At 46.3% G+C, this 26,208-nt stretch overlaps 1 protein-coding gene across 7 annotated transcripts in view; it reads right to left on the bottom strand.

Moving 5' to 3' along the window:
* Window positions 1-327: 327 nt before the first annotated feature.
* The window catches only part of ZNF664 (zinc finger protein 664), a 36,460-nt gene continuing 10,579 nt past the window's right edge, over window positions 328-26,208 (bottom strand). For 2 of the 7 annotated variants that reach the window (XM_027567015.1, XM_027567013.1), the window contains 3 exons: window positions 20,133-20,220; window positions 4,284-4,344; window positions 3,387-4,176 (listed from right to left, as the gene is read on the bottom strand). In XM_027567015.1, coding sequence (XP_027422816.1) covers window positions 4,082-4,176; window positions 4,284-4,344; window positions 20,133-20,220 — 244 coding nt within the window. In that variant the 3' untranslated portion in view covers window positions 3,387-4,081. Of the gene's footprint in view, window positions 4,177-4,283; window positions 4,345-20,131; window positions 20,221-20,955; window positions 21,108-26,208 lie in introns of those variants that run through there. The other 5 variants (XM_027567011.1, XM_027567010.1, XR_003515238.1 and 2 more) reach the window with 4 other exon arrangements.

Genomic DNA, 26,208 nt, shown 5'->3' with positions numbered 1-26,208 from the left:
CCACAATGGAAACAAACAGCTACCGCTGAGCAGGCCATCTTCTCAGGAGGGTGGGCTTTCTCCAGTCTGCCACAGACCTCATGACTCCTTGGTCAACAGCTTGTCCCCTGGGCCAGGGCGTCCTCACATCCTGGTTTGCTGGGACGGTCCCAGTTTAGGCTTGTTGTCCGTGTTTGAGTATTAACAGCAACCTCTTCACTATATCATATGGTCACCTAGACATAATGCACAAGCCCACTCCACCGTACACACACATAGACAGACAGACAGACACACACACACACACACACCCCACCAAATTCATACCACCATATGTCAAGCACAGAACCCTGTTATAAAGTGATTTTATTAAATTGATTTGGACATACTGTAGGTCAAATAATATTTTCCAAAGATAACAATTATGGACTTTAAAGCTCGACATAAAATTAGTAGCTTCAAAAGTGTTAGTCATATTCCCCAGCAACAGCATGATAAAATAATTCAACTATGTAGAAATATAGAACTCTAGGACTAGCTGGAAACTTGGAAATCATTCAGCCTAATGTCCTCATTTTGTACGTGAGAAAACTAGACTCAAAGATTAAGCGATTTTGCCCAAGCTCACATACCTAATAGTAATAAAGCTAGAAATCAAACCAATTTTTCCTAAAACTAAAATTCTATTAATGATATTTCAACTGGCTTGCTATCAACTAAAAGTCTAGGCTTTTCTCTAATGCTCCACACTACTGTGACATGGTAGAGTGTTAAGACACTACAGTAAATCGTAGTCGAGGAATTCAGGCCTGGAAGGGGCTTTATCAAATAACTAAGCCAACCCTCTCTTCACAAAAAGGAGGAAAATTATGTGAAGTGACTTCCCAAAGGCTTGTTAACAGAGCTATCCAGATGAAAATTCAGATGGTAACACATGTACCCCCCCCCAATCCCATCTTCTACTTTCACCCACTCAGTTATATGCCCCTTTTAAATCTCCTTTATGCACTGAGGTTTTAGTTATACAAAAACCCCTTCCAGTCAAACAGAAGAACTTAATTCAAATATGAAGAGAAAATCAAGCTTTGTTTTGTATTTCGGTGACTATTTCGGGTAGTTCATTTTCCAACCTCTCAAGACAGTGGACAGACACTGCTAACCTGATCACCCAGTTCAGAGCTTTCAAAAAGCCTTAATTTCCCCCAAAGACTTCCTGAGCAAAAAGGACTACATGTGGGAAATCAACGAAAACAGGAATGAGGAGAGAAACAAAGTTCAAACTTAGTTGCTTTTTGTTGTCATTGGGGACTTTTGGTCTTCTAAACATTCCTGGAGTTCCTCCACATGAGTTTTTATTATCAATGTAGCCAAAAAAAAAAAAAAAAAGGCCGTCAGGATACTGAGCGTTCAGCATCTCCCCCGCCCTGCTGCTCACTACACTCACCGGGCCACGCCTTCTGCTCCGCCCACTGCGCACCGCAAGGCCGACCCACCTGCGAAAGCTGGGCACCTGCGCTCCGCAGCCACCCCGGGCCACCCTCGCTGGCACAAAGGCCTCCCTGACCGCTATCTACTGCCGCCCCCCACCCTCACCCACCCCCCACGGCTCTAAATCATCACCCTAGGTTATTTTCTCCATAGCACTTAATCACTATCTCACACTACGTTATTTGTTTACTTGCTTATCATCTGTCTCCTCCACCAGAAGTCAACTCCACGAGAGTAGGGCCCTTGTCTGTCTTACTCAGTGGTATCCCCCGCAAGGGGCACAGTGCCTGGCACATAGGAGGTGTTCAATAAATACTTGTCCAATGAATGAAGAAAGAAAAGGAGAAGTTTACAGAGACATTCCTGCCTACAAAGGAATGGATATGTAATCTTACACATTATTGCCAAAAATTACAGAAACAGAAACTATTATTAGGGACGCCTCCTACCATCCACTTCTCCTACGGGAAAGTGGCTCCACGTGTTACTAAAGGAGCCCCAGAGGGCAGTTCTGGATGGAGAAAAGTCCTAACTCCGCTCACTTTCTCCTCCCTATTTACATTCAGCTATTCCCCCCCCCCCAAAAAAAACAAAAAATATTCAAGTTAAAAATATGTGATGTAGCCACTAGAAAATTAAGTCTAACATAGTGACACAGTGATTAGCAGAATTCACAAAATTAAAGTTCAAGGGCGTGTATGCTTGCCAATGATTTTCTCTGATAGGCAAAGTGGCCATCATGAGTCACCTAAAACCTAAAATGAAACTTGATGCCATCTAGGAAGGGGTGGATATTTATGGGCATTTGGAGGATACACGGGTAAAGTGAGTGCAGAAGTAATGGGATACATGGACAGATATGGAGAGGCTAAGCCAAGTGGTAACCTCTGAAGTACCAGAACACTACTTGGTGGGAGCTGGCCGTTTTCAGATGCATTTACCGGTATGCTGGGATCAAGAGGAGGAAGATCGTGAGTTCCTGAAATGGGGCAGTATCTGGGGTAACTTTTAGGTAAAGTGTAGACAGAAGGTGACTTAGGAGGCTGCACAACGACCATGGTTTCCTGTGTAGTTATTCCACCAGAATCCCAGGAAATGCACACCCACGACTGGGACCTCACAGCCTGCCCTGGGCACACACTCACAGGAGCTCCAGATTCACAAGTTGTGCAACACACTTGGCATGAATCCAAAAACTCACCCTCACACATGCCTCCTGGAAAACAATGTTCTGCTGGGTCCTGCTGTAAAAATTTCTTGGATCAATGTAGGTATTTACAGGGTTTTTCCTTCCTAGTGGCACTTATGGGTTTTAAGAATTTTTTTTTAAACTCTTAGCAAAACACTTTATATAACTGATATTTTGAGATGGTTTCTCTCCTTTGTGTGTACTCTCTGGTGGATGCAGAGGCTGGTGCTCTGACTGAAGGCCTTCCCACACTCATCACACTTAAAAGGTTTTTCCCCTGTGTGTACTCTCTGATGGATGCAGAGGCTGGAGCTCTGACTGAAGGCCTTCCCACACCCACAGCACCTATAGGGCTTCTCCCCGGTGTGCACTCTCTGATGGATGCAGAGGCTGGAGCTCTGGCTGAAGGCCTTCCCACACTCATAGCATTTATAGGGCTTCTCTCCTGTGTGGACTCTCTGATGCATGCAGAGGCTGGAAGTGTGCCTGAAGGCCTTCCCACACTCTTCACATTTAAAGGGCTTCTCTCCGGTGTGCACTCTCTGATGCATGCAGAGGTTTGAACTATTGCTAAAGCCCCTTCCACACTCACTACAGACATAGGGTTTCTCACCTGTATGAACTCTCATGTGAATCTGCAGGTGTGAGCTCCAATTGAAGGCTTTGCCACACTCGTAACACTTATAGGGCTTCTCCACTGTGTGGATTTTCTTATGTCTGTTAAGTTTGGTCGTAGTACTAAAATCCTTACCGCAATCGTCACATTTATAGACCTTCTCTCCTGTGTGGTCTCGCCAATGAATGTGAAGTTCTGATATATGAAAGAAACCCTTGTCACACTTGTCACATTTATGGGGCTTCTCAGCAGTGTGAATCTTCTGATGCATAAAAAGATCTGCTCTCTCAGAGAAAAACTCCCTGCACATGGGGCACTTGTAGATCATGGTTCCTATTTGGTATCGTGATTCAGAGATTTCCTTACAATGACTACAGGCGGCTGTCTCAGAGTCTCTCATTTGGCCATGTTGGCGTTTATCTCAAGCTGGCTCTATGTGGGAGGTCTGAGGTCGGCCTAAGCTTTTCCCTGCCTGTCTTTCTATGGAAGGTTTCTTCCTGCATAGTGTTCCTCACTCAGTATTATTGATTATAAAGTGACATGTATATCCACATCAACTCTGGAACTCAGTAACACAGCACTTTCTTTAAGATCCTGAGCTGTCAACATTCCAAGAGGCTGCCAAGGTGCAAACCTTTGTGCTTTTAAGCCCCTGGAATCTTCCTCTTGCAGAATAATCTCGTTCGTCTCACTTGCAGGGAAAGGCCTGCCCAGTGTCCCCTGCGGCCGAGGGCGCAATCCTGCGTGCTGGCCTCGGTCCCCGGGAGCCTCCCCGTGCAGAGTCACTATGGCATCCTGCCTCCTTCGCATCAGACGGGAGCCTCCCCAGAAGCCAGCACCGCGGGCCCAGGCGTGTCAGTCCTCCGTGTGAGCCTCCCTGCACGGCTGTTGCTCTGGCAGTCTCCTGTAAGAGAAACGTAAACACACACACTGAGAACGCCTTTCTCGTCCAGAAAACTGCTGTGGGTTCTATAATTAATTTCCAATAAGCGAAACAGTGGTGACACGGACCTTCTGTGATCTTGAGGAAGGAGCTCTCTCTTCCAGAGATGGGTCTCTTGGATTTGCAGGTCTGAAGAAGAGAATTTGTAGATATCATGCTCCCATTCACAGCCTAAGCACATAATCCAATTACAACCGCTGACTGTCATTATCTGAGCAACACCAAGGGCTAATATTATTGAAAAAGAGAAGAAATCCTCAGAAGACCTACATGTGAGTATGAGAAGCAGCTGTCTACACAAAGGAACAAGAAGGAAACCCCCTCCACCTGGAACCTCAGAAGGAACAATGCTGCTGCTTCTGGAGCTGAAACACAATACTGAGGAGCCCTCCAATCCAGAGAAAGTAAACACACGACATGTCGGCATCAAGAGTCATTCCCTCGCTTAACTGTCCCAATGGTTTCCTGATGTTCTTAGAATCCCAATCCTTAACCTAAAACCCAAGGTCCTGCATGGCCCTGCCCCACCCGCCCCAACCTCACACACAGCTGGGTGTGTCAGCTGCCCCTCTCCCCTCTTCCTCAAGAAGGCTCCTGGCTGAGACTCTATTTAAATCTCTTATTTGATTCCTTCAAAGTACAGTGAACTTGTAATTATCTAATTGTTCCTTGTTTTTTGTTCTGTCTCCTGTGCTAGAAAGTAAACGCCAGGAGGGAGGAACTTAGTACGTTGCTCACTTACATTCTGGCCAAGCAGAGGTGTTCAATCGATACCTACTGGATGTATCCACAGGGTACTTAATGACACCTCCTCTCTCCTGCAGACATGTACTGCTTCATTCTGGTACAGCAGATAAAGGTATATTTTCCACTGCCTTATTACCAGACTTTTGATAACCAATATGGGACAAAATATACACCAAATAGACACAGAAGAAAATCCCCAAGTACTCCATCTGAAATCTTTTGAGATTTAGGATGCCTTAGCTACATTTTCATGTCCTGTATTATGCTCAGCAAGTGATAACTTCAGTTACTTAGTTAATGAAATAAACAGATCTTAGAATAACATTCTCAATAATATGTTCAATACAAAGACAGGCCACACAAGAGCTTGAGGAGGTTTCTTTAACATTAAAATCACAAAATAAGGGGACCTCCCCAGTGGTCCAGCAGTTAAGAGTCCAAGCTTCCAATGCAAGGGATGCAGGTTCAATCCCTGGTCGGGGAATGAAGATCCTACATGCCAAGTAGCATGGCCAAAAAAAAAAAAAAAAAAATTGCAAAATAAACAGTACTGTTTCCAGATGGAAGTGTCAAGATAATGTAATTCACCTAAACAACCAAGGTTTCAGCAAAAGAAAATATAATCAGTGTGTGAAAGATTATATATGCTTCTATCCTCTGATTAATCACATTTCTAGAGATCTATCCCAAGATATACTGGCAAAATAGGAGACGGCCAGTTTATTCACTCATGCGGTACCTGTCACAGCAAAACTGCAGGCAGCCCAAGGCCCACCCACTGGGGAGGCCTGAATCAACTATGGGGCTTCCTTACAGGGAACTACTGCTCGGTCATCAAAAAGAGGGAATGGGACGAACACGATGTACTGACACAAGGAAGCCCAGGTGCTGGTGGTGGTGGTTTAGTCGCTAAGTCGTGTCCGACTCTTGTGACCCCATGGACTGTAGCCTGCCAGGCTCCTCTGTCCATGGGATTCTACAGGCAAGAATACTGGAGTGGGCTGCCATTCCCTTCTCCAGGCCCAGGGAATACTGTCTAGGAAAAACAAAAAAGGCACAGATTAATATATCCAACCTGCTACCTTTTGTGCAAAAAAGGAGGGGAATGTGAATTATTTACATATATCTTTACGTGATGTATACAAGTAAACATGGAGAAAGATAATATAAAATGAATTTTTTATTGAAGTATAATCTACAATGCTGTTAGTTTCAGGTGTACAACCAGTGATTCTGTTATACATCTAGATATATATTCCTTTTCAGATTATGGTTATTGCAAGATATTGAGTATAGCTCCCTGTGCTTGAGTTGAGTAGGTCCTTGCTGTCCTCTATTTTATATGTAGTAGTGTGCATATGTTAATCCCAAATGCCTATTTTATCTCCTCCACGCCTATTATCCGGTTTGGTAACAGTTAAGTTTGTTTTCTATATCTGAAAGTCTGTTTTTGTTTAATACAAAATGAATTTAAACAGGAGGAAGAAGAAAAGGATGAAGTAAAACTTCTCTGAATGTAACACTATGTTGTTTTGGCTTTGGAAACATATGTTTATATATTCAAAAAACGAAATTAAATAAACAAGAAAAGCAATTCCTAAAATTTTAAAACAAAATGAAGAAAGTGAACGTTAACTTTCCTGTTATCCACAAAAACCTTTTAAGTACAAGAGACTGAGTGTCCATACTTAGAGGGAAATTCTGTTGATAAATAAAGCTGCAAAGAACTTAAACTTCTTTCATAGTTTAACTGAGTTATAACAAATGTATGTTCATAAAGTAGAATAATGCAAATAACTCATTATGGTAATGTTGTTAGGAACCAAGATTCGAAGTGAAAGAAGTGAGATACTGACATAAAATCAAAATTAAGGAAAAAAATCTTATAATGTAAAATTTTATTTAGAAATATCAGTTTGAATTCACGTTTCCCTTCCTCTTTTTTTCAGGGTATCCACCAAAAAGGCCTGTAAGCAATGATAACCAACAGCAGTGGTCCCTTCTCTCATGGAACCTTCTCCACCAAATGGCACAGGGAGCTTTGCAGAGTGGCTGGTCTCAAGGCCAGAGCAGCACTTTACACTGTGAGCCTTGGGACACCTTGTTACGCCAGAATGTGAGGAGTCATGCCAAAGAACACAGATGCCAACTTATGAATAGACTCCCACTGGCCAAAACTGGGACAACTGAGCATCAGAAGGAATGATGAATGTGATCCATTGAAACACACTAAATATACAAAATCCCCGAATTCACAGTAATGACAAGGGGTGGGGAGGCATGGAGAGAGGAAGAGAGGGACAGACAGAGCCAGAGAGATAGACTCAAGGCACTAAACTGCAAGTTACAGAATACCAACTTTTACCTTTTTTGAAACTTGGTAATTAAAAGGAAAGAAAGTCTTCCTCTATAAACTCTTTCGAGAGAATGCAACAAGCCAGCTAGTAAATGTGCAACTGTAACGAAATGCATGATTCAGACCATGGCAAGAAATGAGTAAAAATAGCAGATGAAAGGCTGATCAATAACTTCTTATACTTTTGAGGATCCCGCTATCAACCCCTGACCCCCTTATCATGTCAGCATACTTCAAGAGGAGCAAGTACACCCCCTGTCACCTGGCCTGATGCCACAGGAACCACACAGGGTCACCTGAAACATTCTTGCCAAACACGCCTCCTGGACTCCTTTTTATTTGAGGGAACTAGGAGGGAGGACTAGGGAACTACCAGGATACAAGCAGAAAAATATCAAAATGTGAGCCAGTCCACAGGACAACTGCCCATTTCTTCAACAAGTAAATGGTATGGAAAAGGTTGGGGAGGGAGGGAGGGTGGACTTCCCTGATGGTCCAGTGGTTAAGACTGCACTTCCAATGCAGAGGGCTTGGGTTTGACCCCTGATCAGAGAACTAAGATCCCACATGCTACATGCCACGGCCAAAAAAAAAAAAAAAGTTGGGGTGGGAGCTGCTCTAGATTAAAGACACCTAAGATATAACAATCAAATGTAACTTAAGGATCTACCTTCTTAGGAATTTGATTTGTCAAATAAGCCAGCTGCTAAAACGGGACAACTGGGGAGATGCCCAGGGGACTAGGTATCAGATTACACAAGGAACCGGGCTCACTGCATGCGGTGTGATGATGCCTTTGCAGTTGTGTAAACCAATATCTGTATTTTTAGAGATGTATACTGAGGCTTGTAACAATGAAATGATGTCTGAGATGTGTCTTAAAATGCTTGGGCTAAATAAAAATAACAGACAAAGCAAACGCGGGAGGACTGTTGTAACTGTTGAATCGAGGTGATAGATAAATAATGAACAAGACAGTCGATCTCTTCCTTTGTGTGTGTCTGTCATTTTTCAGGATAATAAAACTGGCCAACACTGGGATCTTCCTGCTCCTCTCGCAATGACAACCTGAACACTGCACAGAGGTGCACGTGAACTAAGCAGACGCAATCCTCCAATGGCTGTGACCTCGGCAGTCCATCCTGAGCGCGTGAGTGTGGGCGCCCTGCAGACGTCTCTGGAGAGAGGCGGGAGGCTGCCAGGGATGAGCAAGGGCCACGGGGAGCAGTGCTGCACTCGGCTCCTCCCTCCCTCACCAGCTCCTCAACCCGAACGCGGTGGTTCCCCTGGTGCCCTCCCTTGGAGGGGCAGCGGCCAGGGTCAGGGCATCCATCCAGACTGGCCTCAGAGAGACTGGCTCTGCTGGTGACATGAAACTCCTGCAGTCATTGTGTGTGACCTTCCACCAGAGCGCCTCTGGGCGGGGAAATCGGGTACTGCCGTGCCTTCCAGGTAAAAGGCCTGGGCACAGCTATAAGTCTCAACGCACTGAGCCCAAGCCATATTCTGCAAGTAAAAGGCCAGGCAAAGAATCTCCAGACTTGCCATGTGACCAACGAGAGAAGGACAAACAGGCACCAAGGATCCCCACCGCAGCCTTTCCTAAAACAGCACCTATCTCACTGCCTCTTCAGACAAAGGAGACGCAGACCAAGAGAGCAGGGAGGAATCACAGAATTCTGCACACCGCAAGGGCACGATGCTCCCAAGAATCTCTCCCTCGAAGCATGTTTGCTATCCAGTGTCCCGTAAGGGCTTTCACAGAGACAGTGTGTATGACTGGGGGCCACCTGGGAGACCCGAGGAGGAAGTGGGCTTGCAGCTGATGTCGCCAGGCACCACCACAGGCCACGTCCCGACTCTGCACGAGACCTCGGGGCACCATCAGCAAGTCTGTGCCTTCAACCTGTATGTGAGGAGACCTTTTCAAATAAGAAAGGTGCAGGCCAGCAGAGAAGTGAGAGGAAAAGGGTTTTAAGTAGCCCAACTGCCCCAAACCCCACCTTTTATGAAAAGGAGTTTCTTCCCTCCCTGAGGCCTGTCCATCAGGAGATTTGCCTCATGTCAACCGTGTGACACCAACACCACCTCATCAATACCTGTCCCCCAGGTCACTTAAAAGTAAGGGGTCTAGGTGAATCAACAACCATGGCTGAAATGCAAGGAAGCTAAAAAACAAATGAGCCCGAAATACAAAGAAACTCCGTCCTGAAAGAACACAAGGTCTGGGCCCTGGCACGGGGTAAGGGTCACCTGGAGACGGAGACGCAGGATTAATGGGCCATGAGGACGGGACTGTTGCCCTTGGAGGGCTGATTGGGCCACGTGCTCCCAAGTCTAGACACAGTTCAACCGGCGCTGTGACCAGGAGGCGGCACCGCTGCTGGACTGTGGGGTGAGGCCCGGAGTCTACCGCAGTGGCCCTGACCTTCCTTGCAGGCAGCACGCTTGTTTCCTACGGCATCAGGCTTGGGCCGGGGGAGGAGGCACAGGGTCTGTCATTTCTCTTGAAGTTTTGCTAACAATGGTTAGTGGGCTCCAGGGTGGTAGAGGAGCCCACTCTGGTCCTACCCGCAGGGGGCAAAGGTCAAGAGGCAGGTACAGAGTCGGGACACTGATTTTCTCTCCAAATTTCAGCCTGAATTTGTTGAAGAACTCAAAGGTAACAGTCCCTCTGCCCTGGGAAGAAGCTCATGAGGCTGTGCTGGGGAGGGAAGCCTGGATGTGGACTTTGAAACAGGATTATTTAAACACACTTCTGTGTGTGTCTTTCATATATTACTGTCTTTTACACAGCTGTCCCCAAAATACAATTCTACATAGGATAAAACAGTGAACTCATTTTTCATGGATTTCTTGTTAAAACGATCCAGTGGTTACAGAACAGAAGGACCCAGGCTCCACAAGGCAGGGGCTGGAGACAAGAGGGAGTGAGTGAGACACTGAGAGTCAGCACCCCACAGGGCCGGGTACTGGGCCAGCAGGAGGCACCAGTGCGGCCGTGTTCAGAGGACAGCCAGCTCCCCAACAGACGAGTGGATGCTCCAGAACGCTGACTCAGACCTAGATACACTCCGCACAGGCTGGCTGTGAAATCAAGACCAACCCCCCGACTGAGTACGACAGAAAGCCATGCACACCTGTCAAGGAGCTGGCAGACAGAAGCCTCGCCCTCAGACCCCACAGCAAGCTGGCTGCCGTGGTGCACCGTGTCGCAGGTCTGTCTACAGTGCCATGGCTCCTATCATGCATTAAGTACAGATAACCCCGCTCTACAGTAGCTGCCTCTAATAGCCCAGTCAAAGCTACGTCAACAGAAATCAAACTAATTTTCTATCCAGAACCAGGCCTGTCAGAACATACGGGCTTATGGTTCTGACATTCAGAGGGACAAGAGCATCCTTCCTAGAAAAGATAAAAATGAATAAAAAAAAGAATTGGAAGGAAGACATTCCGATGCCTCCAGCATCAACCAAGGCTCCTACTACCAACGGCAGTGGGCTGCACCAGCCACATGACTCATCTCCTCCCCACGTGCAGAGCAGGCAATTGTGTCCCAGGGCCTGGAGAAGGTTCTCAGAGATGATCAAAGGGCTGTAGCTCAGATGAGGATGACTCAGACTAGTCAGGGTGAAAGAATCCCAATCAACTCCCAGTCTCTTAATTATTGGGAAGTGTTTTACAGGAAGATCCCAGTGTTCCCAGTTGCCCTAACACGTGTTGGTTCATGCCATGCTGTTGAGTGTTTGATATCTAAGTGATACTCAAGAGAATCCAGCCCACCCAGAAGCAGGCCCAGAAGAAAGGTGTCCCTGATGCCAACAGTCCTGGAAACTGAACTCAGACGCAGGATCAGCCTGTGTGAGAGTGCAGGCACACGTTCCACAAACACTCAGCCCCCAGTACTTGTCGGGCAGTGGGCTGCCCTCTGGAAGATCCTGTGATGAACAACACAGCCGTGGCTTCTGCCTTTGTGTGGCTGACAGTCTAGCAGGGGAGGCAACGAGCCCAGTGCTGTGCGAGTGGTGCTGTGGCTGAGCAAGGCCCTGGGGACACAGCTACACACCTGAGGGGCATCCCAACTGGTTTCACATCACAAGGAAGACATCCAGTAAACTCTACTTTTAAACTGAAACCAAAAGGAGGAACCCTTTTGGAGGAACTCCCCCTGGGGAAGGTGTGTCTAGAGACAGCCAGGATGACAGTCCTAGGAGCGCACTTCAGCACATGGGAGGCAGAAGGGCGGGCAGGGCGGGGGGTGGGCAACTCTGCCCCCCTCTAGCTCTACCAGATTATGGTTTCTTGTGTGATGGGAAAGGGCGCTTTCTTAGGATAAAACTCTAGGATTTGAAATTGAGGGGAGTGCGCAGCAATAGGCAATAATGTTCTGTCTGGAAACAGGAAGGAAGGCTTTCTAATTCACATGTAACTTCTGCCATGGCCACATGGCCTCTGATGCCATAGGAATCTGTCCCTAGAGCCTGGACAGTGAGGGAGCGAGGCTCCTTGCTGCAGGACTGAGACAAAGCTGGCCTAGTGTGGAGCGTACACACCTCCACTCACCCGTCCCCGCCACGTCCCTTTCCACAGCAGCCGTGACTTTAATGTCCCCCCAGATAACCACAAACCCTGCCAGGGAATCATCTGCTAGCGAGTCTTAAGACTGTACAACCTCTAGCGGGCCAAGACTATGAAGAAGCTCCAGCCTCTTATCCTCATCACCAAGAAAACATTTCAGAAAGAAGAAAGATTACACTCTTCTATAGACATCAAAGCCTGTGAAACCTACCACCCATCCGATAGCCTAGTCCCGAGAGCGAGAGTCTCCGTGCAGTCCCAGCCCCGTGGCCCCAGCAGCCCTCACTCCTTCACACTCAGCCCACTGAAAGCCGCATCTCCCCCAAGAATGGCACTTTCTGCCCTTTGTCATTCTGCAAAACACACACTTCACAGCTCTCCCACTTATTCACAGTGTGACTTTAAGCAAGTCATTTAAGCCTAAGACTCAAAGACCTTGAACGTAGAAGAGAAATGATACTCACACCTCTAACTCTCGGGGCTGTTACAAACATGAAATGAGACTGTGCACGAGCCCAGGCTCCATGTGCACGCCCCTCTGATCTTTCCTCAGCTTGCTGCATGTCGGGAAGGCTTGCCGTTCACTGGAGGGCAGCTTCAGGAGCCTGCAGTGCTCGCCCAGTGGCCGGTCACCTCCCTGCGTCCATTCCCTCTCCGGACCATGTGCTCATCCCTATTCTGGATCACCTCTCCCTGTCGATGCAGCACTGAGGAGCCAATAACTCAGTGCTCTATCTTCCCAGGGTGAAAGCCAAGTCCCCAGATCTTTCTCTTGAGTTGGGGAAAATGCTCATCAATACTGGCTGTAGAATGACAAAGAAACTCTTTTCCCTAAAAATTCCTCTTGCATTCAATTTTGTAGCTCAGAATAAGGCTTGGTCACAGTATCCATCTCTTTCCTTCCCCCTTTCTGTGTGTCTCTGCTATCCACAGAGATGTTAAAAGTGTGCTCTAAAATATGCCCTGCACATTCTGCTTTCCTCACTCACTCCAGGTTTAAGGCTCCTCCTCCAACACACTAAGCCAAGAGCCTGACAAACAGCCTGGTTCATCTTACAATCATGCTCCAGCGACAGGCAAGAGGTCAGTTGTCTTCAGGGTTGGGTAGGGAATAGAACCATGTGCTCTTGTTCACTTGAAGACATCAGGGGTGAGTGGGCCCCTCCCACCTACTCCCCCTTAAAAACATTCACTCCTACAAATACAGTGTCATCGGGCTGAAAGTGGTCCACCAGCTACAAGCTGAGTCTCTTGCAAAAAACCCAACCCATGAGCACGGGACACCAAACAGCCATCCAACCCTGGGAGGCTCAGCTCTTTACAGCTGCTGTCCTAGACCAGCAGTTTTCAAAACCAAGACTCTTGAGGATTCCACACCCTTACAAAACAAGATCAAAATGAGTTTCAAGATAATACTAAAACGCTGCTTGCTTTTTTTCACCGTGCTGACATTTGCCTGGAGGATGCAAATGCACTGGCTGGCCAACGTGCCCACTCCTTAGGCTCCTCACACAAAACCCTGTGGCAAAGGCACCAGTAGTTGAAAGATTCTTCACCTCCAGGGGCTCACAGTAAAAAAAAAAAAAAAAAAAGTTCCAATTAGGAATATCCTTGAAGAAGCAATAAAAAATAATTCTTTAAATCTAGACCCTTTTATTATAACATTTACATTAAACATATCATGTTCATTATTTATATTGATATGAAATACACACACATATATTTTAATGTATATTTATCATATTCCTGGTTAAAATGGAACCACATCAGGTCACGTACTCAAGCACAGTGTTGTCTCAAGGAAGAACGCTTGTCTAACTGTCTGAGCTGCAAACTCAACTGGCATCTTCTCGACTGAACGTCATTTTTACTTGAGTGACTACACACTTGCTCTGCAGACTGGGTGCAGACGTCTCAGATAACAGGAAACTGATGGCATTTATTGCCAACTGTCAAATCTGAGCTTTCTAATGAAAACTAGAATCTGGGAAAACTCTTGTCTGTCACCATGGGCTCTCTAGTTTCCTGAGACTTGAAGACTGTCCTGATGAAAACGACAGTAACACTAACCATGAGTTTCCTGATATTATACATAATGAAATGTATGAACATTTTCAGCCTCTGCAAAAAGTGAACTGATGTTGTCCAAACGACCCATGTGTCAGGTAATGCATCATCGTGGGTAAAACAGCTACTCAAAGTTCAGGAAGAGACCGGGAATTTTACCACAGGATTTCAGATTGCACACTGCAAATAATCTGCAGGAAACCACCACTTGTCAAGTTTGGTATCAGGTCACAAAGGAACTCACAAGTACCTGAAAAGGCTACTGAAACCCCCTTTTCAGTTCCTTTGTTTGTGAAGCTGGATGTCTTCACCTACTTCAGCTAAAACAACATATTGCAAGAGATTGAGCACAGAAGCGGACATAAATATTTATACCACTCTTCCTACTAAATGTTTTTGTTTTAGAAATGCATTATTTTCACAAAAATGTAATCTGTGTTAATGTGTAATGAGTTTGTCATTATTTTTAAATTAATACTTTTGTAAAATTTTAGTCTTCATTTCTATTAAAGTATCGATGCCTATAATCCACATAGACAGAAAGCCCTTTGAGGTCCTTAATAACACTTTTTAAAGTGTAAAAAGATCCAAAGCCCAAAAAGGGATTGAGATTCTATCTCAAACTCACTTTTTTTAAAGCTCAAAGTATGGGAACAAACTGTAAGATGAACAATTAATTGTAGTCAGTCATTTCCATCATTAGCCATCATTATTCTGGATGTAAGATACTATAGAGGTAATGATACTCCTCTAAAGTAACCCCAAAGTCAAGTTTTGTCCATAAGAAAACTGAAAAAATAAACACTACAAGAAATAATTCTCTACCCAGAGAGACGCTTTTTAAAGGATTCAGAAATTATCCCATCAGGCAGCAACCCCTGACGTGTTCCTGTAAGACCTTGATCTCTGGCCCAAAGGCCTTGTGATTTTTTATTATCTTACACGGTTCCCCCTGGACATGCCAGATGCTGCTGTTAGTGAAGAGAGAACATGGAACCTGTCCCCAGCGTGGCTAGAAACTCCCAGCCATGAGGAAGTTCCAGAAGTCAACTAGCTCAGACATTACTAGGGCCGCAGTACTACACCAAGGTACCTCTACTTGGCCCTTTTCTACAAGTCTTGGAACAAAAGATAAATGGAAAGGCGGTTCAGGTGCCTGCATACTGCCGAGGAACAGGGCTAAGAAGTTCAAGGCCACCCCTCTCTGCATGCCACAGAGATCTGGGCAGACAGCAGAGGCAGCGTCTATCTCCTCACTGACCCCACTACACCTTCAGAAAATTCCAGTCTAAACTACACATCACACAAGGTAGTGTCAACCTAGATACTCAACTCCACGGGCCCAATCCACTCATCTCTACTCAGGTATCTACCTGAGAATAACTTAAGCAAGCAGTCACTCATCACTCATTCATCAGGACTGTGAATGCCACATTCATTCTATTTTGCTTCTATGTCACCATCGGTCCCTGAACAGAAGACACAGCAGCCTGGAAGACACCCATCCTGGCTGCCCAGGGCAGGCTCATGTCCCCAGAAAGCCTTTCCAATTTCCCACACTTTTCCCAGTACCTCACTCCTAAGCTACCAAGGCCACTTTTCCTCATGCTGGTCCCTCTGCACATGCCCTGGGCTGCCTCAATGGCAACAGGTCACAGGAAGCCCCACCTCGTAAGGTCCTAGACCTCTCACCTTGGGGCTGGCTTCCCCTAACACTCTACAGAAGCCACTAAGGCCTCCACCTGGTTTGCTCCCCGCATGTCTTCACCTGCCCTTGCTGACAAATCCCCCGCTCCAAGGCCCAACCGCCAGGCCACTCTTCTGAGGTGGTGCTCTCACTCACACAGGTGAACGTAGGCTTCCTCGTCTTTCCAGGCTAACTTCAGCTGACAGCGGACCTTCACTTACCATGATTTACGCGCACATCTCTCTCCTGGGCCTAAATGTCCTGTGGTCAAATCCCTCTACAGCCTCAGAACGCGGGCCGGGCTTCTATCCACCCCGGGGCCCGTGCAGGTGCTTACACACTGCACCTTGTCACTGGAGCGCCATGACCTCGGAGCAGGGCTCCTGAACTAGTCTGTCAGTCCCTGGCCACTGGCTGCCGGTGGTGCGGCATCTACTCAGCAGCATGCATGCCCTCACCTGTATTCCCACACTCCCGACCAGGAGCGGCACTTCCTGAATACACCACTGATCATCAGTAGCCTGAGTAACGTAGAAGGACAGTTTCTCCTGGGGGTAGTGAGGTCAACTTTTCAGATCAGTCAAAGGAGTTTCTGATTGAGCAGGAGTCTCCAACTCAACTTTAACAATAACAGTGGATTTCAGGACACTTTGGATGCCCTCCTCCTGCTTCGCTCCCTCCAGGTGGTGAGAAAAGACTCTGATCCAGTATGAGTCCTGAGCACTAGAGGAGAACCCCGACGCTGGTGCCCTTTAGTCACTTGGCCAGGATCTCCCAGGGAGGCCACTCTTTCCCTACCCCACCCACCTTTCCTACTTGGGGCCCCAGGTGTGTGGGCTCCTCTGTCCCCACCCACTATTCCTGCCCACAAGTCCCAAAGCCCTACACCCTGAAAGTTCTAGGTTCCCTGCCCTCACCCTTAACAAAGTCCAGTGGCCAAGGACGTGAGCTCTGGGTTTTACTGAGCTGTAGGGAGAGAGCCGCTTTCTCTCTATCCTTGGGATGACTGTTCTTCGTGTGACTTGGCCTAATGACTCCTAATGGAAAAAAGATAAAAGACAAAAGAAACCATGCCAGATTTTTCTTTAACCAGAAATTATCTAAGAGACTATGAAATGAGGTCTGGAGAAGGGCAACAAGTATGCAGGGAGTGATACCAAGTTTTCTTCTGAGTCTGCAAAGAACAACTGCCTGCCTGTGTGATTTCAGTGATAGAGCATGACACAGGGACACACTCCTCCACTCCCCTCCAGCCAAGTCCTCCCACAAAAATGACCTACAAAGAGACACACAGCAGGGCGTGGGCCTGGTGCTGCCATTCGCTATGTGACCCTGGCTGATCTCAGACTGATCTGTAAAAATATGGATAATAATGTCTACAACACTCAGCTGTGATAATTAAAGAAGATACTAAGTGTGAAAGTACTTATCAGGGTGCCCGCAGCCTCGCTGAAGCCAAATAAATATGAGTTTCCTTATTTCCCTTATTTTAATTAATGCATGACACATGCATTCATTTGCCAAGAATGTCATTTCACAGGCAGAGGCTTCCCGAGCCCCAGCGGTGCCTATCCCTGTAATTAGGGTTCCTCCTCTGCTCAGAGTCAAACGCTGCTTTCTCACCCTCGCATCTGTCTCCTGCGTCTGCCAGCACTCTTCACTCTTGACCCTCTATTCAAAGGATGGTTTTAAAATACACCTGACTGCAGTGACATCTCCTCTCACTCTGAGCTGCCCACCTCTTTCCTGCTGTTGAACACTGTACACAGAAATGAACGCGGGACGGGACAGAGTGTGACTTGCTTCAGTTATGTATCACCTGAGCACCACATACAAGGCTCAAGTTCATCTTATCTATCTGGTAAACGTGTAAACATCTCTATACATTACGAATCATAATAATTTGGTGGGTGGAACACTGGGTTTGCATGCGGTCCTAAGTTCAAATTCCTGATCCGTCACTGAACAGCTGTGTGACCACAGGTCACTCACTCATCCACGAAATGGATGGTTAAGACCTGGCATTAGTCATTCCGATGCTCACCCTCGCTCATATCGTGTGGCTTAGAGGCCTCAACTTCATTAGCCCTTGAGAAGGAGCAGTACTGAGGGGGCACTGCAACAAAACCTTGCCAGGACACAATGAGGACACTCAGTGCCCGAAAGGGCCCAGATAAGTAAAAGGAGAAACACAGCCTGGACCCAGGGGACCTCGAGAGAAATGAAAAGTGGATTTTTAACAGGCCTGTCTCGAGTGCCACTTGGACTAGGAGTGCCACAGCAGTTGGCAAGTCAAAAAGTTTACAGATTTGGGATTCTAATTTTTAATTGTTAAAAAAAAAAAACAAAAAACATAATAAAACATACCATTGTTACCATTTTTCAATGTAGAGTCCACGGCAGTGTTAAGTATGTGCATGTTAGCGTGAAACATCTCCAGAACCTTTCCATCTTGTAAAACTGAAACTCTGTGCCCATTGAACAACTCCCCCTTCCATTCTACTCTGTTCCTATGAATTTGCCTACTTTAACTGTCTCAGATTCTGGCTACTTTTACACCTGGGTCACTACTTGTAACTTGTTTTATTTGGGAAACCAAGGTGAGTGTGATTGGGGGAGACAGGTCTGTGGAACAGGCTCCCTCAGAAACTCGAACCTTGAAGGCAGCTCACGGCTTAGCTGTTGCCACAATCCCAGGCTGGATGCCCTCTGGCAGCCAGAATTCAGGATTAGCACGGCTAGAGATGCATCACCACCCCACTCTCAAAAAGGGCCCAGGAACAGTTACAACAAACAGCACAGAGCTTCAACATTCAGGCTTTCGACTTGGGAAGACTGACACCTGAGGGGGATCAGTTTCCCTGTAGAAACGTGTGCTAGCAGACGACTACCAAATGTGGCCAGTGGCCTCAGTAACACTCCTCAACCCCGAGTACTCTAGGCAGAAATGAGCACAGGACCGAACTGGAAACACAACACACCTGAACACTTCATCATTAGCTAGGCCTGTGAAGCCCATTCCTGATGTGGCATTTCACAGTGGGACTACATCACATGGAGACCTTTTTCCTCTGTTAGTGGAAACCTTGAACTTGAGACTAAAGTCAGCATGGAAAGAACAGGAATTCACATAAACCGAGGCCTGATCTCTGGTCTGACCACTCACAATGAAGAAGGCTGGCTGGGGACACCCAAGTCAGCATCAGAGAGAAAGGAGACAGACAGGGACAGCGTAGAGAGAAAATCCTTTGCCGCGGTGCCCAGGCAGACTCGCCCAGGCTTCCAAACAGGACCGGAGCTGGCGATCAATCCAGTGCCCAGAGAAAGGGAGGGGAGTGAGCTGGTCAGGAGCAGCCCCTGCCTTCCCACCCAGGCCGTGCAGAGTCAAGAAGAGAAAGACACCACACCTCCCCCTGGGCTTAACCTTCTCACCAGGTATAGTAACTACACCCACTAGGACAGAGGCCACTGAAACTCCTTTACCTCACCCAGTCAGTGCTCCTCGTGTGGCTGGGAAGTGAAGTCAGGGCTGGGAGTGGCCTAGAGCTGAGAATTCAGTCTCTGACAGTGAAGGGGAAAGACAAGAAGCCACATGCCCCAGGCCAACAGCTACCAAGACAGGGCTCTCCTTCCTTCTGCTGCCCAGCTGTGCGTGTCAAGGACATAAAGTTTTCTCACGAATGTGAACCACAGCAATTCAGACTATGGGTTCAACTGGAATATTTTGGATTTCAACAATGACCAAATGAAGAGGAACAAATACTTGTCCTATGTAAAATACATGTTGTCTTCTTGAGTTGAGCTGAAGAAGGAAAAAAAATTATTTAAAAATGATCACAAATCCACAGGTTCAAAAGAAAATGAAGGAAAAAATGCTTATGCTGGAAATGTGATGCTCTCAGAATTATGTGTGCACAGAGACTAATGTAACATCCTGCCCAAGGTAAGAAGACTTTCAGGAACTCATATTTAATAAGAAAGCTGATGTTCAGCTTCAACAAGAAAACACCAGAAACACACAGAGTAACAAACTCAGCTCAAAAGCACGTTGTGGTATCTCAATGAAGACAGGGACAATGGGAAAGATAACCAGGAGACCATCAGCCCAGAAACCAGGTTTCTGATCCAGAGGCCTTCGGGACAGCAGAGGTAAGTGGAGCAGGCAAAGGAAAGCTTTAATAACTAATGGCTCATATGAAATTGAGAAAATTAGAGTCCAGAGGTACAAAAAGGAACCCCAGATGGGACAAGGATGCTTCTGCTGACTTCAGAGTTAAGCAAGGCTGCTTAAGGTCTACAGAAGTCAAAGCCAGATCCAGGCAAGAGTGTAAGAAAAACCATGAGTCAGGGAAAGTTGCTTCCTCATTGAGCCCTAAAGGGAACATGCTTAGAAAGAACTCCAAAGACATTTTGGATTGTCTTTAGAAATAGTTGAGGGTGATTCTCCATCTACAGAAATGGTGAAAAAAGGGGAACACTTACCACAGTGACAGAAGTCAAAACCCCCAAGACATTCCAGAGGAAGAGGCAGGGCCCACAGTGGCTGAAGGGCAACAAGAGCCTCAGGATCCTGCAGGGTCAGAGACATGCGGAGAGAAAAGGAAAAGGCGTGTATCAGGGATGACTGAGGATCGCCAAGCTTTTCAAAGAACTGGGTATTCTAAATACGGGTCCCAGCTGACCCTCTTATAACCAGGACTCATTCTAAAATGTGAAATGCAAGGCATGCAGGGCCAAACAGAGGATGAAAAAATCCGAGAAACTCTATAAAGGAAAAGCCAGGCATGGCTACACAACTTCAAGACACAGGAATCCTAGTATCATAAATAGCCTCTTGTTAGGAATTTACCCACACTGAGTTCTAGGTTCGTATTAGAGACCAAATAACTGACTGGGATTGGCTGGAATCTTCAAGAGTCTTAATCAGTATGTGAATCAATACTGTTTTTCTCACTTATTTTCCAGGTGAGAGGGTGCTGAAGAAGTAGGGACTGAAGGCGGGTTGAGCCGGTTCATATCTTGGTTTTACCACATGCTGGCTGTGCAGCTTTCACCTCAGAGGTTAAGAATGGGGTTAAAGAAGATAAGAAAAAGCACCTGACCTTGTAAGGGACCATTATAAGGTAGTTTGAGGATTAAATAAGTTAATGTATGACAAGTATCTAAAATAGGGCCTAGAAAATGTTAAGGGCTGAACCACGGTTAGCTATCATTATCATTATCTTATGTATTCCATCTGCTCCCTCCCCCTCTGCTATATTCTAGAAGTGCTAAGAGTACTTTGGGTGTAGATTCCAAGACCTACTTTAAAGTTTGGGGAAATCACTTTTCCTTGGGAAGTTTGATGGCATCCTGAGGAAGTCAGGTATCACTGCTGCCAGGCGACATTCAGATGGGACACTTCATTTGGAGACTCGGGCTGGTGCTAAGTTGCTATGTCTATATAGCTCCCCAGAGCTTTGAGAGGAAGGAAACATGTGAATGCCATGAGGCTCGAGTTATCCCAACTCTGCTAACAGCCATTTCAGCAGAAATCACTAACACGAGAAATGGAATCGTACAGGTCGCCCTGAGTGACCCTGCAATATCTGAGACTGAATAAAATGGGGAGAAAAGGGGAAAATGAAAATGCTGTCAATATATTTAGGGATTTCAGTTTCTCTACAGGAACAAAGCGTTGCCTTGGAATGAAGGCTGTTAATAGGATATACTTTAAAGGATAGAGACTTCAAATGGTTTTGACAGGGGGCCAGGTTTTTTCTTCCTTGCTGAACTATACGTGCCGATCATGGTGCCTGCTGGCCTGAAAATCCTACTAACGGAAACTGCCTCAGCTGCCATGGACCACATGACTGCTCCATCTCACATCACCACAGCTTCTGAGGGCAGGTGCAGACACCTGACCCATGAGCTTAACAGTGACCTCTGCTGTGGCCTGGAATAACAGTAAAAGCTGCAACAAAGTCACATTCCCAGTCTCTCCCTCAGGAATCTAAACAATACTGAGAACCAGGTGATGAGCCATGAGAGATGAAGCTGAAAGGTTAGGATATACAAGGGAGCTGGAGTGGCCATGTGCAATCACAGCAAACCAAAGTCATGAGGGAGTAGAAACTCTAAGTAAAGTAGAAAACAGACTGACAGGCTAAGGGAAAGGGATAAGCCAGACAGCAGCAAGAGGAAAAAGACACAGAGGAAGAGAGCAGCCCTGAGACCCCACTGTCGATGGGAAAGACTGCTTCTCTGAGCTGCCTTAGAGAACAACAGCTTTCTGGTCCAAGTGCATCCTTAATGTCATATCCCGTTTCCTAAAATGGAATGGATCTCTGCTCTTTGTAACAAAAAAAGAGCAGTAACTAAAGCAGTTACTTCAGCTCCCTTGAGAATGGAGTTTTCCCAGGAGGTAACAGTGCCTCCAACAAACAGATTTCTGGCAAGTCCACCCCAGCCAGACGTGCCTCAACATCTCAGTAGAAGAGGGGTGTCTCATTCCCTATGAGCCTTCAGTACAGGCCCCAAAGCTTATGAGCATCTTAATGGCCCATGAAAATGTTTTGAGACCTGAAAAAATAGTTACTGGATGTAAAATATGAAAAGAAAGTAGTAAAATCAAAGTTAATAAATGTTAAATGCCTACAACTAGTCAAATGAAGCTTAACTCTCAGTTCTGTATAAGCTACTTTTGCATGGGACATGGGTACATGTTTTTGTTTGACATGTGACACGCTAAAGGTTGCCAAAGACAAAAGTGCTGAGGCCTTCAGAGGCCTGCAAACCAGTCCTGGGGAACCAAACATGCTTGGGCGTAAGCTGGAGCCCGCCCACCCTACCCTTTATAGAAGCTTACATGTTAAATATTATGCCTTACTATTCAAAACTGAGCAGTCTGAAGTTAGAAATCAACCCTCACTTTCCAAATTTAAAAAGACTGTAATTTTAGCACTCCTGAGTTAGGAGTCTATTATTTTTTCTTAATGAAATATTTTACAAAAAGGAAACAACTTCTAGTAGCTGTCCTATCAGTTCTACCAAAAAGAAGGGAAATACTGTTGTTCAGGTTGCAAATGATCATGTACATTTAAAGGCCATCTGTCAGAATAATAAATCAAAAATTGATCACAGGTACTCTCTTCTTATACAAGAGTCCTCTCAAATGTCAGGAATAGATCTGAACATTCTCTTCCATTTGGCCAGATTCCCCCTTTCACTGGGCTTCCCTGGTAGCTCAGACAGTTAAAAAAAAAAAAAATCTGCCTGCAATGCAGGAGAACCAGGTTTGATCCCACTTGGGAAGATCCCTTGGAGAAGAAAACTACAACACACTCCAGTATTCTTGCCTGGAAAACCCCATGGACAGAGGAGCCTGGAGGGCTACAGTCCATGGGGGCGCGAAGAATCCGACATGACTGAGCAACTACCACTTTCACTTTGAGAAAAACATAAGGGACCACAGAAGTTACACAAGATTTAAATCTTACACCTTCAAAGCACAAAGGCAAATGTAATTCTCTTTCTGCAGTCTGCTTATCTGGGCTCTTACTGGGTGAGCACAGACAAGCTCTCCGTCTGTTCCAGCTGTGGCCACTTCCCCCTCCTCATTGTCTCTGCCCACCTCCCCGCACACTCGACACCTCCTGGTCCTGCCCCACACACCAACGCTGCCCCGGTACATCCCACCCACACAATGCCTCCTCTGCAAAATTGTTCCCTAGGAACTCCCTGGTGGGCCAGTGGTTAGGACTCTGTGCTTTCACTGTCGAGGACCCAGGTTCCATCCCTAGTTGGGGAACTAAGATCCCAGAAACCTGCGTGGTGTCCAGCCAAACAAAACCAAACAGTTCCCCTCCCCTTCAGAGCCCAAGAGACTTGTTCACTTTTTACTCTGACTCTAATTTACACGCATCTCCTCGATCCCCAGTCCCCTGCACTTTCTCACCTCTCCTCAGGCCTTCACCTCTTCTTTTAGTCCTTCTTTCTAAATGAGTATCTGCTAAAGGGTCCTCACTCCATCTTTTTTTTTTTCTTTTAAGCTCAACCTCCTGACTTGAATGAGAACCATTTCCATAATGACAATTCCACATTCTCTCATAGCAGGAATCTTTCCCTATCATCACACAGTGAACTGAAAATCACTAATTCACCATCTTCCAAGATCCTGTAAAAGGCAACATCTTCCCCAACAACTCTTCTAAGCCAGGAACTTTGAAGTCAACTTCCCCTGCCCCGCCCCCCACACATCCTTCCACTGCATCTGATCTCTGCTTATTTTCTACTCTCCGCATTTAAACCCACGAAAACTCCCTTCTACCTTAAGGAAAACCAACACTTAGCCATCTCTGCTGCTGCTGCTGCTAAGTCGCTTCAGTCGTGTCCGACTCTGTGCGACCCCATAGACAGCAGCCCACCAGGCCCCGCCGTCCCTGGGATTCTCCAGGCAAGAATACTGGAGTGGGTTCAGCCGTCTCTAGCTGCTATATATTTTCTCCATTTCCCCATCCAGGCTTCTTTAGAGACTTATTCTCCTGATTTCTATCCTTTCATTTCCCATTCATTCTTCAACCCACCACTACACTGCTGAAGTTCCTCTTGGCACCTTCTTTCTCATGCTGGACACTCCCTTCTATGACTTCACTCTCACTCCATCCACTGGTATTCCTCAGTCCACTTGGAGACTCCTCCCCCTCCCAAGTACTAGTGTTCCTGTGGGTTCCATCCTGGCTCTCCTCTGCTCCCTACTCATACCCGGACCAGTTCAACTATCTATCTAGTCCACTAGTTCTTAATTCTAGCTGTTAAAGAAAACCTTTTGTAGGAGTCTGTGTTTTAACTGTTCATAATAAGGCCTCCAGACGGAGAAGGCAATGGCACCCCACTCCGATACTTTTGCTGGAGAATCCCGTGGACGGAGGAGCCTGGTGGGCTGCAGTCCATGGGGTCGCTAAGAGTCGGACAAGACTCAGCGACTTCACTTTCACTTTTTACTTTCATGCACTGGAGAAGGAAATGGCAACGCACTCCAGTGTTCTTGCCTGGAGAATCCCAGGGATGGGCGAGCCTCGTGGGCTGCCGTCTATGGGGTCGCACAGAGTCAGACACGACTGAAGCGACTTAGCAGCAGCAGTAGCAGCAAGGCCTCCAGAGGGCACTCAAACACTTGCTCATAAATCTTCATGGATATTTAAGCTAAGGCATTAGAACCTGCAGCGAATTTCACAGTTGATTACTGCCTCTAACTAGTTACTAAGCACTGTGAAGACTGGTACAGCCGGCTTTCTGCAGGATCCCCGATCCTAATTGTGAGTCTGGGGGCTTATCACAAGGTCCTAATTCTATCATGATAGAGAGATACAGTGATAAGTTACTGAATACTGGTTAACTAAAAACCTGACTTGTGTTTGCTGGCTGATGCCCAGTACTTTGAATCACTGAAACATTCTTAAATCCTATCAAGCTTAATCCTACACGTTTGAAATGCACATCTAAAAATAATTTTGAAAGCCAGAGGGACATAATGGGGCTTACTCTGAGGAAAGAGGGTTCAGATTTTTTTTTATGAATTGTTTTATCATTTACCTAAACAGGCAGAATTTATAACCTTTGGGACAGAGGATTGCTCTAGCTGAACAAGAGCTTCCTCACAAGATTTGGCACATTACTGTGGAAGGCAATGCAAAATAAGCTGTGGAAATAAGCTATGACTAGTTTATCAACTTGCAGGTTATAAAAAATAAATGAGCTCTAGAATAGCTTTATTGAATTTCTTACATCAGGTGACACAAGAGACACTGTATATTCTCGAGTTAGAATAAAGCTGTAGAAATGCTTTAATGTCAGCAACAGAAATTACTGCTTTTTCAAATTAAATTTTGAATTCTGCTGATACAACTCCAAAGTTAATTTCATTTTTTTAAAATTTCCCTTCTTCCAACCTCTTCCATAGCATAAGTATCTACCATAGCTGTAGGTTAGCTGTGGTAATTCTTTACACTTAGGCTAAATGACTTTGATTTGCCAAATCTAGGTTGACTCCTTATCCCTTTATCACATCTCTGAGCCATTAGAACCTACTGTCCCTGCCAGTTCTGGGAACTTTCTCCTCAGCTGCCAGGGCACCGCTCTCCCCCGAGACCCCTACCTGCCTTCACCACCTGGAGAATCTGCCCCTGTGGGCTCTGCAACAGGAACCCAGTCAGCTGAGCTGACCCAATCAGATGCTTGTCCCTGAGAGTTCAGAACTGGGAGGTGGAAAGCCTGGGTCTACAGAGTGAACTGAGAGGGACAGTGACTCGGGAGAGACACAGGCAGAGAGAGCTGCACCGGCTCCTGGACGCTCCAGACGCTAGCAGGCCTCAGCCAAGATACAGCATGGGGTGCCATGGCAGCCTCCTCAGAGATCCCCCTGCACTTAGGCCACTTCAAACATGTTTCTTTCTTTTAACCAAATGCTTTCTGGTGAAGACATCCTCCTCCTCTCTGATGAGTTCTTCCACAGGCCCCGTCTCCCCTACCTCTTCCTAGATGGACCACCCCCCAGCTCTGCTCTGAGCCTCACCTCACT

The sequence above is a fragment of the Bos indicus x Bos taurus genome, chromosome 17 (genome assembly GCF_003369695.1).
Source record: "Bos indicus x Bos taurus breed Angus x Brahman F1 hybrid chromosome 17, Bos_hybrid_MaternalHap_v2.0, whole genome shotgun sequence".
Taxonomy (NCBI): Eukaryota; Metazoa; Chordata; class Mammalia; order Artiodactyla; family Bovidae; genus Bos; species Bos indicus x Bos taurus.
This window is presented reverse-complemented; position numbering and strand designations above follow the sequence as displayed.